Below are 15,572 nucleotides of genomic sequence, written 5' to 3' on the forward strand. Positions count from 1 at the left end.
AAAATTCCCAAATGGGTATTTTCTTTTACCAAAAAAAAATACCCATTTGCTTTATGTTATGTATATAAGGGGACTCACATACACATGTCCACACCCGTCTTATGTATAAACAACATTCCTACCAATATAAAATCAGAGAAAACCAGTCATTTTCAGAGCTCATCTAACATTTAGTTAAAAGGTCCTTTGCAATTTTGAGCAGTATGAATTCAAACCATATCATCTGGACGCAGTCAACTTCGCCAAGAATCTGATAATTCCATGCAACTTTCCTGAAGTGACACAATATTCGAGCCTCCTCCTTTTTTAATTAAAATGGAGCCCCTAATCGCAACCCTGGCAGCAGTGCCTTGCTAATGAATTGGAAAGATCTTACCTCCGACAATGAGTGGGTTATCTCGTTCACTGAAGACTTGCGCCTTCCATTCTGTCAGAGAATGAGTGTCTCACCCGTCATTATTCGAGTGGCTCAGGGGTCAGGGGATCACTCGGGGCCTGACAAAGGCCCAGCCGCCGTCACACAAGTCACCAAAGTGTGTCAGGCCCGGCTCCCTCATTAACATACTTGCCAGCCGCGGTCTAACAATGATGAAATGCTATCAGCCGACAGCATCTGCAAAGGAAGCATGAAGTGTCACTCATCTGGCCCTTGGGGATGGAGGGGGGGCTAGTAACACAGCAATCTGTTTTTAGCTCTCAGAAACTCAAGAACTGCAAACTAATGGGATCGTTCCTGGACAAATATAAAAATTAAACGGCGGAGACGAGACGAAGAGAGGAGTAACAATTAAAAAGCCAAAGGAACCATGCCTCCTGATTGTTATATTAAAAATAGAACATTAGTGTTGCTTCCCATTCAACAATTGCCCTGTTTATGCTGTGCATTGTCATGCATTGTTTTTACATACAATCATCAGGACTCTGCTTCGGGGTGGGCATGCGCCATACTCTTAATCGCCCAGAGAAGATGATCCGCCTTCCTGCATCTGCCTGCATCTCTGAGAAACATGGCTTAAATATGGAGAAATACACAGCCACGCATTGCAGTGAATTAGCAGGTTTAGGTTATATTCCGGGAGTGTGCAGCACTTCTGAAAGAGGCCAGCTTTCATTTCAGAAGAATGCAATCGTTCCACTACCATGGAGTGTATTCACCAGGATGTTCTGCAACAACAACACTCCAGTGTCCTCAAATCTGTGTTTGTGAAGAGGGGCGGGGAATAGGCGGTTTCACTCCAAAAGAGCACTGAATTGAGTAGGCAGTCAGCAGTAGGCAGTCAACAGTCAGTCAACTGCTGATTAGTGCTGGCTTTTCGTAAAGCCTTGCAAATGTGCATATAATTATCCATTTTAAGTGAGGCTTTTTATGAAGTTCGTGAAGTAAGATCAAACAAGTTTCCAACATGATATTTTTTTAAACAGGAAGTAGTCTTGAAAGCCCTCTCCACTGCAATTGCCTTTAGGAGCTCAATGCTTTACTTCTTCTGTTGGTGTTCCTCCATTGATGTTATCCACCAGTTCTTGAATTAGAGGAAAGCCAATAAAATTTCAGTGCAGGCCTGTCTATGACATGTGCAGACTTACTGCAACTGGTGTGACTTTAAAAAATACACAATGTGTCTGTAGCCATACTTGAAACTTAGGACACAAAAGGACTTATAATCACATGAATAGACATGTCTACTAATATGAAAGATACTGGTTTAAAATGTAGGAACATGCTTTGGATTATATGTGTTAGTTATTTGCATATCATACAGAAGAATGTGTAAATACTTATTACTGATTACCTACAGATTATTTTCAGGCTGACATTAGAAATTTACAAATCTCACTCCCTTTTGAATGCATTCTCCCATATGCTGCATGCATTCTTTCTATCACTTTAATTGGCTTGCTAGTCAAAGCTCTGAAATTTGGGGCAAAGCACAGTTGTTGCAGAAGGAGCAGCCAGCCCCGATTTCCCTTTTTCCTGACTTGAATCAGACAAAACTCCAAAATTACTAGAGTTAATTTTTATTCAGCAGAGTGAAAGCTGATCCCGAGCTCAATCAAGTTTCCACGGTAACAGGCTGAAATTGGAAACACGTGTCTCCGCCACAGCATGGGGGCACCACCAAACTGCTCCACATCTGCCAGGACTAATAGGTAAGGAGACCGTAAATCTTACTCCCAATAAATGAAACAGCAGCCAATATGTCACCCAGGGCCTCGGTAATATGAAGCATTTGGTCAAGCCTGTGGAGTTCCCTTTATTCTGGGTCTGTCAGCTGAAATGTCAGCACAAAGTATGTGCTGTTTTTTTATGTTATTTCCACCCGTCAGCCACATTGCACAGGCATGTCTGAAAACAGACAGTGGGGTTGTGTTGTTCAGTCCATGTGTGAAATAGTTTACAGCAGCTCTGAAACTTAGCCGTGGCACATTGCAGCGTCGATTTACTATCAATCTAGCATTACCTGAGTCTGACAATGTCATGTTCACATATGCACCTAGAATTGGAAAAAGAGAGCAATTACTCTCCTGTCTCTGTATTCTGTGCCACATGTGAACATTCAGCCATAGTTTGATAAGGATGGAAATGCAAAGTGCAACACTAATTGAGACGGTATTGATGTGATATGGTTTCCTTAATACCGTAGTGCCAATCATCTGTGTACATTATCAGACAATGTCAGCAAGACATTGGCATCACAATATAAGAGATTTTTTGCTTTAAACAATTGCAGTGGTGAATCCATGTGTTTACTTCCACAAAAGGCATGATTGCTGTTACGAATCACGTGGATCTACAGCAGAACTTGGAATGTTAAATGTGCTGTTGAACAGAATGAGGGGAGAATTTGCACATTGGTGTTAACCTCTGAATGCAAAGGCAACTGCTGTTTTTTATATGCCAACATGACCTATTCTTCATACTGAAATCAAATCACAAGTGACAGGGCATGGCCTTTGTCTCTTTGCTGCTTCACTTAAAGGGCACCTAGGCCTGTTCTCTGAAAACATTGTGAATGTCCTACCTGACAACTGTCTGTCATCGTGTGCATAAGATTAGAGCTTGACATAAACTAGTCTTTTAAATGACAACCTAAAATCCATCTAGCATTTTAAATGAACGTAGGGGAATGCTTTTGGCTGCATGTAACAATCACACAATGAGTCAATGGCCATCACAACCCTACATGTTAGTGGTACCTCCAGTTAAATACTTCAGTAGGATTTCATTATTGTTTCCATGTAAACACCCTGTCTTTTAATAAATAAATAAACACACACACAGCTCGTCAAATACAATGCCATGCAAATGATATCAGATGCCCCTTTCAATCTGAAGAGAAGGCTATTATTGTAAGAGCAAGGACTATTTCTAAAGCGAAATAACATGAAATCTGAGCAAGCCCCACAGACAGCAATGCCATTACTTTGTCTTTGCATTGCAGCTGTCCAAGGTCTTCAGTCACGCCCTCAGAGGGAATAAAAAAAACTGTGCTGGTTATTAACATGGTGTGCAAGGACTGACATCTGATAGCCATGACTCCAGAGTAGGAATATGGGGGTGAGATGCTGTACTTTACAAAAGCAGGTTATCGTATGTCTGTGAAGCATATGCTGGATGTACAAGGAACTGGCTTTCATCCATCGCTGTGATCTACCTATCCCTTTATGAATTTCCAGAAGCGCTGATATGATCGCTTTGTATTTCAGCATTTCAAATACCAACAAGCTTTCTTTTGTTAAAACTAATACCACATTATTCATTGCTGGATAGAGGACATTCAAAGGTAGATTATCTATTGTGGTAGATGATTTTCATGAATGAAGGTTATTCAGTCTGTTTTTCACTGAATTTTGTTGTTGCTTCTGCGGCAGCTGTTAAATCATAGATAGTTATAATTTTCATATGCACTTGCTCATTAGCTGAGGATCGCATGAGCATACAGAAAGCCAGGGAAAGCAGATTCTTATCTTTGTTAAGACTCAAATATCCATTCTTTTTCCTGTCAGCTAGTAATGCATCGATCTTGTTGAACTTGGAGTATAAATAGGAGTATATCTACATTTTGAATAATTGTGAAGAAAAAAGCAATACCCAGCAACAAATTCATTTTAGAGCTGTCCATGGTTCAAGAGTAATCTTTCTCTGAGAAATTAGGTGTCAGTCACTTCCTGTGGATATGGTGCTGGAAAGTGTGAGCAATGAGGAACTGAAAAACATATCACTCTCTTATTGGAGGTGTCCTGATGTGTGTGGCAATTTTGTATTTTCTAAAAAATAAGCCTTTCATTGAATACAAAGCAACCTGGGAAAAGAACAGGATGCTAACAGGCACAACAATGAAAAAAAAAATTTGAATGATGCATGCTGGAGAGACAGTGTAGTGGGATTGTCGGGATATGTACCCCACTTTGGCATGTGCAGCAACAAACAGCTACCATACTTTCTCATAATGCTTCTACAAGGTAACGTTACATGCTACACAGCTATGATGTCACATGAATGTGCTGAGGACAGTATGTGCTGACAGGGAAGACCCTCCAACTGAAATCTGTGTACTAACTATTTTCCAGGCACTGGTGGATACCTGGATCCACTTACAGTATTTAGTGATTATATTCAGATTAATCACACACAGGAAATAAGCCTAGAAGGTTATAACTCGATCCTGTCGGAAATGGTTTCACACTGCCAAAATAAAACTGGATCAGCATTTTGTTACTAGATTCAACTACATGTTGCTGTCTGTCTAAAAGCATATTCATTGAGGTTCCAAACTGCAGCCACATGATACCAGACCAGCTCACACAAGCAGTCTATATGCTGTACTTAGGGTACAGCATGGTTTGTTCAGTCTTAAATTCATATGCATTAACTAAGCTAACTTACATATTATTACTTCCCACACTAGAGCATACTTTTAAAAATAAATCATCCTTTGGATTTTGACAGCATAGAATAATAACCATTATGATATTACATGAACACATATTCTGAAAGACATTCCTAGGATGAAAAAAAAAACATAATCAATGACCAAGCTAAACACACCTTCAATATGTGGAAACTAATGCTAGCGGTATCAACCGCTGAGAAAATAATGAGCATCTCTAATAACATAGAGTTATTTTGTTACAACATGCTTTTTGGCACTAGAAGAGCCATACTCTGTTCTGTGACACAGACACATGCATCCAGTCAATCTACAGTCTAATATGGCTAGCTAAAGACAACACAAGCTGATAAACCAAAAAGTGTACCAATCTTTACAACCTGTCATTCGTGATTGTGTCATTTCATACTTGTTGATGCTGTTAGCATCCATTCACTGCTGTACAGCATGATAGCAACATACCCAGACCAAAAGAGGCTGGCCTCTAATTGAAATAGATTCAAACTGGTACTTAGTAAGGATTGGCCAGAGCATCAAAGAGGCTACAGAGGGAGAGGAGACAGGTACACTATACTTATAAAGCATCCTCAAGAACATCAGATCACTGCCATATGTCATAGGCTAGACTGAAAAATTTGCAGGCATTGTATGTGAGAAACAATGTTTCAGCATAGGCATATACACTTAATAAATTCTGTATATGGGATGCTTTACAATGTTTCTTCTTTTTCTTCTTATTATTATTTTTGTGATCATTATTATTATTATTAGTAGTAGTAGTGGTAGTGGTAATAGTAGTAGTAGCAGTATTAGTTGTATTATTAAGTAGTAATTGTAATCTTAATGCAAACATTATTTCAACAATGACTGTCCAGATCCCATCACAGTTAGAATTTTCATTTACGTCTGTTTGAAGAAAAGAACTGCATTATATTGCTATCCTTGGGCACACCAAATAGCGAAGACAATACAACAAACTGTGACATCACGATTGATAAAGCCTGTTACATGCGTGCGCACCAAATGCACCAGCAGGGAGAACAAGTGTTTTACAGTTTTATAATGGTGAGACATTCGGGACCTGCACGTGTCATAAGGCAATAAACATCTCTCCTTATGTGAGAGAAGTGAAAGTTGGACCACTGATGAATAACAATGAGCGCATTGTTAGACGTTCGGAGGGGCAGCGCGACTGAAAGGTTTGGCTAAACCCGAGATCCGCGGGAGCTAATTGGTTGAATGATAATGAGACAGACGAGGCCAACAGATGCTCGCGTGCCTTTACAACGCCGGCCACGGCGGTGCATTCCGCCGGCGCAAACGTTTGAGTGATGTGCGGGACTTCCCACAGTTAAGGGCGAACCGCGGTCTCCGCTATGTTCCACCTGCTAGGGCCTATTGTTAGGGACTTGATTTAAATAACAAAGCTCAATGCCTCTGCATACAATGACTTTATGCCTCGAGCACAGAAATATACAACTTCTTTTACGACCGGCCATCTGATCCGTCAACTTTGCGACATTTTAAGCGATATACACACACGTGTCTACAAAGATTTCAGTGAACTTTGTAATTACTATTGTCATCCTGTTACGTTCAGTTTAAATAAAATGTCATTTCCTACAAACCTACTAAATAGTTACTTGACTAGATCTAGTACGCCTTTAAATATTGAATCATTTATTTATTAATGTACTAAGTATAGCCAAAGGGTATTTTTTACGATTAAAACATAAAGCCACAAGATTTCCTTCTAAACTATTATAATCTGATGACTGCTTTGGCTACGTTGTTTTGCCTTTGCACCTGCTTTTTGAGTGCTCTCCGAAATGTTTGCATTGTATCATTATTCCTTCAGATTTTAACCATGTGTGAAAGTAGATCAAGGAAGACTTGCTTTGTAGAGGAGCCGTACCTAAATGCATTAAGCCTCCATCTGCTTCTAGAATTCACAATCTTCCTTTTAATGTCTTTTTTTCTCTGCGGTGAACGGTAATATTCCAAAACCTAGCCCAACTTGTTTAAATCCAAGAGTTCAACTTCTTTGTGCTGGGAATGTGATTAACCCCTAAGTCCCTAAAGCAATAATTACATTACGGCTTTGTGTGCGCCTTAGGGCTCGGGAAGCAAAACGTGACAGAACCAAACCATCAGGCCGTATCTAACTTTGTTAACTTTGCAAAGAGTTTGCATAACTAGATTCCAGAGACTCCTTTGGTCAAAGTTTGCGCGTATGAATAAACAAAGGCGTTCAATGGCGTTTACAACATGCAGCTGGGCCAAGATATCGTGCATCTGCGTTTATTGTTATAGTGTGAATTTAGTTAGCGATTATGTATGGAATTTCCATAGCATGGCCTAAACAGGTATATTAGCTTTACAAAGCATATAACTCCGAATTGCCCCAGTAGGAGTGCGTCTTTAAAGGCAGCTTGCTTTTTCATCATTCTTCTCATGGGTTACGCTGTAGTCATGTGCTTTGAGTGATCTAGGCCAAATGATGAATCAGTCTTTAACAGATGTAGCTGCACGTTCCACTTCTATTGTCCACCTGGAGCCTACAATGTTAAAGCTGCGTAATGTTACCTGTACGTACGTTCTGTGGTTCTTTTAGGCTTCTATAGGCCTACGCAAACAAGGAAAGGATCGTGCTGAAGTTAAGTTTAAAGTTTTATGGTCTATGCACTTCAATTTAGTTTTTTCTTCACTTTTACCCTGCAAAGCCATTTCAAACATAGGATGTGGGATGCCACACCAGCAACAGAACTATCACTGGAAACTAAATCCGGTTAATGTGATATGGGTTAATGTACAAATCACTTTCTATTTTCACATGAATAGTGGATTTTGGCGGACTGTACAAACACTATCTGGGAAGATTTATAAACCCTGTTAGAAGATAGAGCGTTAACTAATGGAATTGGATTATCTCTGAATCACGTTCTTCATGGTCACCAGTTCCCCTTTGGTGCTTTTAAATGGGGGGGGGGGGGGGGGGGGGGGGTATGCACAGAACCGGACCAAGATTTATGCCAGATGGCCGCAGTATTCCATAGTCCCAGTTGTTCGTGTTTTGCTTGAACCTCGCATGGATGCTAATTCGGGGATCAGGAATCCTAAAGAGCTCCAGTGTAGTAAAATGGTATTATTCACCAGCACAGAATGTTCATCAGCGTGACTCAGTGTGAAATACATTCATTAGAACCGATTCCTTTCACCACGATTAGCCACACTGCTTGGTTCAGATGAAGTAGACACAAAGCAGATAAGAAACCGCATGTGAAACTGTAGGGGAAAAAACTGAGGGGAAAAAAAAAAACAGGTGGAGAAGAGAGTGAAACAGTCGAGACAGGAGCACTTATCTGTTATCTATACTGAGATCAGTAAGGAGGAGTTGTTTTGTATCACATACCTGCACTTCACACGTGTAAAACTGCTTTGGGAATAATGCACACCATAAAGTCAGTAAATCCCGATTTGAATTTGATTTCAGTGAGGTTACTCATAATGAGCTCTACTACTACTCACACTGAGGCAAAAACTGCAGGACTGTGAAGCGGTCCTTACCACAAAAAAAAAAAAAAAAAAAACATTTCCTCCTGGTGCGTTTCGATGGCCCCCGAAGTTATCACCGTGCAAGGATTGTCAATATGCATATACCCCGTTGTGTTGCTGTCACATTATTCAACACAAGTTGTTTACCTTGTAGTTCATAAACACTTGTGCTAGGGGTACATTTCGCTTTAAAATGCATAGATTTTTTTTAAATAAAATGTATCGGTGTATTAAGCGCAAAATGCGACTACTTTGCTGTAGTAACGGGTTATTGAATATTTATACAAACCACTGAGCCAACAGAAATACATGGTTATCTACTTGCACAGATGCATGACCTCTTATGTTGCGCCATGTATCTCTGGTTTATTGAATAAAATCACAGATAAGCTTAAAACACTTAGTGTAAACACATATTCCTGTACTACATTTCGAATCGTTCATTTGAACAAGCCCACCCCTGTTATGTTAATACCTAATTAAAGCACAATGCAAACCTCAGGAATAAAAGTTTGTCTTGAGTTATTCGCCCAAGCCTTTGTTTAGGCACGCTCTGGCGAAAGTGAATCCAAAAGGCGGGGTTTGCGCCACTCGCTCGTGAATCAATAGCTGCTCTGTTTAGAGTGGTCATTGAGAGGCTACCAGAGCAGCTCTTGATTTGGGAAGCGTTTTGTCAGCGCCGAAGAAAAGCTGCAGTTTTAGTTTGGGGCGGGCTATTTGGGACAGCCAGTCTGCAGAGGCACTACAGACGGACTCAGCAGAGCGCTCACAGATTGTAATCGCGCTTCACGCAAATGCACAAGTTGATGTGCGCAACAGATCCATATGGGAGAGCATCAGTCGCGTTGAGTTCTAATGTTTTCATATCGCTGAATCGTCAAAGCCAGGACTTTTTTTCTGTTTATCTCTACAGCAATCGTTTTACTCTTGAAAATGCGTTGGGACTGATCACAGGACACAACTTGATTACAAAAATACTGGATTAGACATGGTCAAGTTTTAAAAAGGAGAACATTCAAGCATTTTGTGGAATTACTTTCACGGATTCTACTGGTGATTTCTCCGAAAATGAAGATCACCAAAGGAGACGGATTTTGCTTCATATTCCTGCAACTTATTTTGATTGTGGCTTTAACACAGCAGGTTGCAGGTAAGACATTGAAATATAAGGTATACGAAGAACAAAAAGTAGGAACGGTGATTGCAAGGCTTAAAGAGGACGTGTCCGATGTTTTATCCAAACTGCCAAGTTCCGTCTCTCTGCGCTTTAGAGCAATGCAAAGAGGGAGCACATCTTTTCTGTCTGTTCGGGAGCGGGATGGGGAAATTAGCATTGGGGCTAAAATCGACCGGGAAAAGCTCTGCGAGAAGAACCTAAACTGTTCTATCGAATTTGATGTAATTACGCTTCCGACGGAGCACTTACAATTATTTCATGTCGAAGTGGAAGTACTGGACATTAACGACAATTCGCCACAGTTTTCCCGTGCCATCATCCCTATTGATATTTCCGAAAGTGCTGCAGTGGGGACACGGATCCCACTGGACAGCGCTACGGACCCAGACGTCGGTGAGAACTCCCTGCACACTTATTCTTTGACCTCGAACAACTTTTTCAAAATTGATATTCGAACGAGAACAGATGGAGCCAAGTATGCTGAGCTTGTTGTGCTCAGAGAATTGGACAGGGAGGTGCAGTCCAGCTATGAACTTCAATTAATAGCTTCGGACAAAGGCGTGCCTCCCAAATCTGGCTCGACGCTTCTCAAAATTACCATCTCAGATTCCAACGACAACAGCCCTGTTTTTGAAGAGCAATCGTACGTTATTAATCTTCTTGAGAATTCACCGTTGGGGTCTCTGCTTATTGACCTTAATGCCACTGATGCTGATGAGGGCACTAATGGAAAAATAGTGTATTCTTTTAGCAGTCACGTGTCGCCCAAAATTTTAGAAACGTTTCGAATAAACTCAGAAAATGGCTGCTTAACCCTTACTAAACCAGTGGACTTTGAGACCACCACTTCCTATGAAATTGATGTTCAGGCTCAGGACCTTGGCCCCAATTCAATGCCAGCACACTGTAAAATTATCATCAAAGTGGTTGATGTGAATGATAATAGACCAGAAATCAGCATTAACTTAATGACGCAGGGGAAAGAAGAAGTGGCCTATATATCAGAGGGGGCCCCTGTGGACACATTTGTGGCTCTGGTAAGGGTTGAAGACATTGACTCAGGCTTAAATGGAGAAGTTGTGTGCCGGCTGCATGGCCATGGACACTTCAAGCTTCAGAAGACTTATGAAAAGAACTATATGATCTTGACCAATGTTTCCTTGGACAGAGAACGGAGGTCTGAGTACAGCCTCACTGTGATAGCTGAGGACAAAGGCAGTCCAAGTCTCTCTTCTATTAAGCATTTTACTGTGCAGGTTTTGGATGAGAATGACAATCCACCTCGTTTTGAGAAGAGCAGGTATGAGATCTTCAAGTCTGAAAATAACTCCCCGGGGGCCTATCTCACGTCAGTGGTGGCCAGTGACCCTGATCTGGACTCAAATGGACAGGTCACCTACACCATTTTAGAGAGCTTCATCCACGGGAGCTCCATTTCAACGTATGTCACCATCGACCCCTCCAATGGCGCAATCTACGCGCTCAGGACGTTCGATCACGAGGATGTCAGCCGGATCGCCTTCGTTGTGCAGGCGAAAGATGCCGGGGACCCCCAGCTGCAGAGCAATGCAACTGTTGTACTGACTATTTTGGATGAAAACGACAACTCCCCAGTCATTGTCATACCGCAGCTGTGGAATTACACGGCCGACATACCCGTCTCAAAGTATGCGGCTGCAGGGGAGCTGGTCACCGTTATCAGAGCCACGGACAGAGACACGGGGGTCAACGCAGAGCTGACCTGCTCAATCATCGCCGGCAACGAGGATGGCTTCTTCACCATGGACCCCAGGAAGTGTGAAATACGAGCTAATGTCAGCATGGAGGTGGTGCCGCGGGAGCATGTTGAACTTGCGGTTGTGGTCCAAGACAAAGGGGCCACAAGGCTTAGCGCCAGAGCGGTTTTGAAATGCACTCTGTATGAGAACATGGAGAGCCACATGCAGCCGGTACCGACGAGCAGCAGCCACCCGACCCTGGACGTCTCCATGATCATCATCATATCCCTGGGAGCCATCTGTGCTGTCCTCTTGGTCATCATGGTCATGTTTGCGACCAGGTGCAACAGAGAGAAAAAGGACACAAGGTCTTACAACTGCAGGGTGGCCGAGTCTACGTACCAGAACCACCCCAAGAAGCCCTCCAGACAGATTCACAAAGGGGACATCACCCTTGTGCCGACAGTGAATGGCACACTACCCATCAGGTCACACCATAGGTCACCGTCCGCCTCGCCTACTATGGAGAGGGGCCAGATGGGCAGCAGGCAGAGTCATCACAGCCGCCAATCATTGAACAGCCTGGTTACTATATCCTCAAATCACATCCCAGAGAACTTCTCCCTTGAGCTTGCTCATGCTACCCCACCAGTAGAGGTAAGAAAGCAACCAAAACCCACCCCGCCAGATTTATTAAGCTTATGCGTATTTTGTAACACAAAAATAATGATAAAAAAAACGATTTTTTCACTCCCCTCTACAGCCCCTGACAATAAAGGTTAAAGCTGACCAGCATTAATTTGCAGTTTTGCAGAAGCTTGATGTATTTGATCATTAGGTCATTTTATGGTGATATGATTTGTGTTTCCATGTGCAATGTATGCTTAAGCTTACATTATTTTGAAACCATTTTGAGTCATTGTTAGTTGCCCATGGTTCCACATTGTCTCTGTGTCTTACCATTCATCTCATGTTCATTCATTTGTCTCCATTGTCTGCTCCATTAGAATTCATTTTTATTTTTCATTTTATTTATTTTTGATTATAGCAAGTCTCACAGCTTCTGTCCATGCTCCATCAGGGCCAGTACCAGCCAAGACCAAGTTTCCGTGGGAATAAATACTCAAGGAGCTACAGGTAATCCACGCTGATGTTTGATGTTTTTTTAACTGAACTGTGTGTTAGAGCTGGACTACTCAACCCTGGCTGCTTTGTCTACAGGCTTTAGTCCCAGTCAGACTGTTCACCACCTGATTCAACTTATCTTTGTCTTGGCTGAACCAATTTACCTTCCCATTTCTGAGAGTGTTAGTGCTCTAAAGGGATCTGAAATGCCTGCTGGATTGTAGCTCTCCAGGATGGGAGTTGAGAAGTGCTGTCTCTGAGGGTGTAGAGTTTGCCTCACCACCTCAATGTATCACTTAAACATGTTTCACTTCAACAAAATGTTTTCAACACGATAACTGGAAAGAAGGGGAAAGCACCAGAAGGTATAGATGCCATGTTCGTAGTCCATCTCTCACTTTCATAGGGTGCTTTTTTGCATCATGTGCAGGGGTCAAACCATGAGATTAGGCCATAGAAAACAGGATATTATTATGGTTTGTATTATGTCAAAATGTGAATGTCTTTGTCAGCATTGCTATGGCATGGTCATTAAGCGGACATTGCTTCTCCACATGCATTTTTCAACCCCATGTATGATAATGTGAAAGCATACATGAAGGCCAAGTCATCACAGGCTACAAGAAACAAACAGCTGACATCAGTGCAACCTGCTGTCTGTATTGCGATTTCTAAACCTGTTCTTATGTGCATTTCTGATAGGAGATGGTATGGACTTAAACAGTGACTGATTTGGCTAATGCAATATGGATGTTCAGTTTGATGTACTTCCCTTGACAATGGATAGTGTACTAAAGGCATGTTGTATTTCTTTTTGTGTGTTCCTCAGATATGCCCTCCAAGACATGGATAAATTCAGCCTGAAGGACAGCGGCCGGGGAGACAGTGAGGCAGGGGACAGTGACTATGATTTAGGAAGGGAGTCTCCCATTGACAGACTGTTGGGCGAGGGCTTTAGTGAGCTTTACCTCACAGATGGGCACCACAGACTGCATCCTGGTAAGCATGGAATTTTGGACACCCAAATCACAGCTGTGACTGTTTCTTCCCGACCTTGTTTCAACCCAGAATGCACTCAGAAGCTTACATTTTCGGATTACGGATGCTGAGTTTAAAATATGCATCCAAATTTCGCCTCAGTCTCAGCATATTGATGTATTTTTTTTTTCCTTCAGAGAGAGATAAACTCAGAGCCGGTCCATGAGTGCTTATCAGTAAATTAGTATGATTATGTAAAAAAGTCGGAATAATCTTTTTTTTTTTTTAAAACGAGGAGCCTTCATCTTAAATCGTTTCTGAGACTAGATACAGATGCAGTTTTGAATTAGTATCTACCGTTTGAAATGCAATTTGTAAATGAACTGCTTTAATCTTAATTTTAAAGGACCGCTGGCAACTGGTATGAAATTAGTTTGAGTTTCATTTCGATTTTGAAATTTTCAGAGTTTTCAGTTTATTTTTAGGATGAATTACCATTGACCCCTCAGTAAGTTAATGCGTTCTTTAAAATGTCCCTGAAAGATGTCTAACTAATGTAGAATTCAATACGAAGTTGCCATATTTGATTTGAGTAATTTATTCTTGAGGGGTGTCTTTGAATACTGAATACAGAGCATACCAAGTTGAAAGGAGAGGGAAGGGTGTATTTCCGCATATTCTGATTCTTTCCAGTGATTAAATCCTTCCAGCTAAATGACCTCTCACTGAAACAGCATTGTGCTACACAGCTGTTGTTTGTTCATTTCAGTTCTCCATCATGGCCTGCAAAGGGAACTGGTTCATTTTGATTGATCTCATTTTCATTAAAATGTTGAGTGCGTCTCGCTTTCCATTTTTGCCCACACACATAAGAACAGTATTTGAGCCTGTCACTCGTCTATATGCATTTCCAGTTAGGTTGAGTGACAGCTCGAGGCTTTCAAGTCTGAACTGAGGAAAATTCACAGTAATTGCTCTCAGCATTACTCGGTTATCCCTCTAGAGGCCTTCATTTTAACTTGGCTGTTTCTGTTGTGGAACAGAGAACAAAGTCCAGCATGCCCATCTGCCTTTTGTATCCCCCTCCAGCGATGAAGCTCTGCACAGATGAATGCAGGGTCCTCGGGCACTCGGACCAGTGCTGGATGCCCCCGCTGCCCTCTCCGGCATCCTCGGACTACAGAAACAACATGTTCATCCCCGGGGAGGACGCCCAGCAGCCGTCGCTGGAGGAGGACCAGCAGCCCGCGGACGACCGCAAGAAGAGCTTCTCCACGTTTGGCAAAGAGGCCGGCGCCGGGGTTGGCGAGGAAGCGGCCGGCGACCTCTGTGGCGCCTCCCTCCTCTCCGAGATGAACAGTGTCTTCCAGCGCCTCCTGCCGCCCTCGCTGGACGGCTATGCCGAGTGCAACGAAGCCGAGCGGGCTGACTCGCTGGAGCGCAGGAAGGGCCACCTGCCCGGGAAGCCCAGCACCTACCCGCAGGGGGTGGCAGCCTGGGCAGCCAACACTCACTTCCAGAACCCCGGCAGCAGCATCGGGCCCAACCAAGTGAACCACGCCGGCACCCAGGCTCCGCTGAAGTGGCTGCCGGCCATGGAGGAGATCCCGGAGAACTACGAGGAGGACGAGTTCGACGTCCTCAGCCACCTGCAGGCTGGCCGCAGCGAGAGCAGGCACGAGATCATGGACGCCAGCGAGCTGGTGGCCGAGATCAACAAACTCTTACAAGACGTCCGGCAGAGCTAGGCGCGGCGAACAGACCTTTCCTTTCCTGTGTCTATGGGAGTCGAGGAAAACAGAACTGCAGTCATCATTCCATTGCATTTATAATGTAAATGTGTCTGTGAATGCTAACGATTTAAGTATGTTGTATTTTATTGTTCGGTACAGTGTACACAATGTGAGTGTAATGATCTTTGTATTTTAAAAATACATTTGTACTCTTTATATTTATATATAAGTATATTGTGTGTGTGTGTGTGTGTGTATAAAATGAATCAAACAAAAGTCTATTTTTATATTCTGAATGCATGTTGTAAAAATGATTCAAGATTTTGGCAGTGTCTGAAAAAAAAAAAAACATTTTTCTGTTACTGTAAATAAAAAGTATTTAATGGGCACAATTCTT

General features: G+C 42.4%; 1 protein-coding gene across 2 annotated transcripts; it reads left to right on the top strand.

Moving 5' to 3' along the window:
- The first annotated feature begins 9,449 nt into the window (after window positions 1-9,449).
- Window positions 9,450-15,197, top strand: pcdh18a (protocadherin 18a). 2 transcript variants are annotated; one of them, XM_036517265.1, is made up of 4 exons: window positions 9,450-11,996; window positions 12,388-12,476; window positions 13,294-13,463; window positions 14,532-15,197. In XM_036517265.1, exons 1-4 carry the CDS (start codon window positions 9,513-9,515, stop codon window positions 15,188-15,190), a joined length of 3,402 nt encoding a protein of 1,133 aa, XP_036373158.1. In that variant the 5' UTR covers window positions 9,450-9,512; the 3' UTR covers window positions 15,191-15,197. The 2 variants fall into 2 exon arrangements, with proteins under 2 accessions (XP_036373158.1, XP_036373159.1); XM_036517266.1 differs by having other exon boundaries at window positions 12,421-12,476.
- The last annotated feature ends 375 nt before the right edge of the window (window positions 15,198-15,572 follow it).

This window comes from Megalops cyprinoides, chromosome 22 (genome assembly GCF_013368585.1).
Source record: "Megalops cyprinoides isolate fMegCyp1 chromosome 22, fMegCyp1.pri, whole genome shotgun sequence".
Classification (NCBI taxonomy): domain Eukaryota; kingdom Metazoa; phylum Chordata; class Actinopteri; order Elopiformes; family Megalopidae; genus Megalops; species Megalops cyprinoides.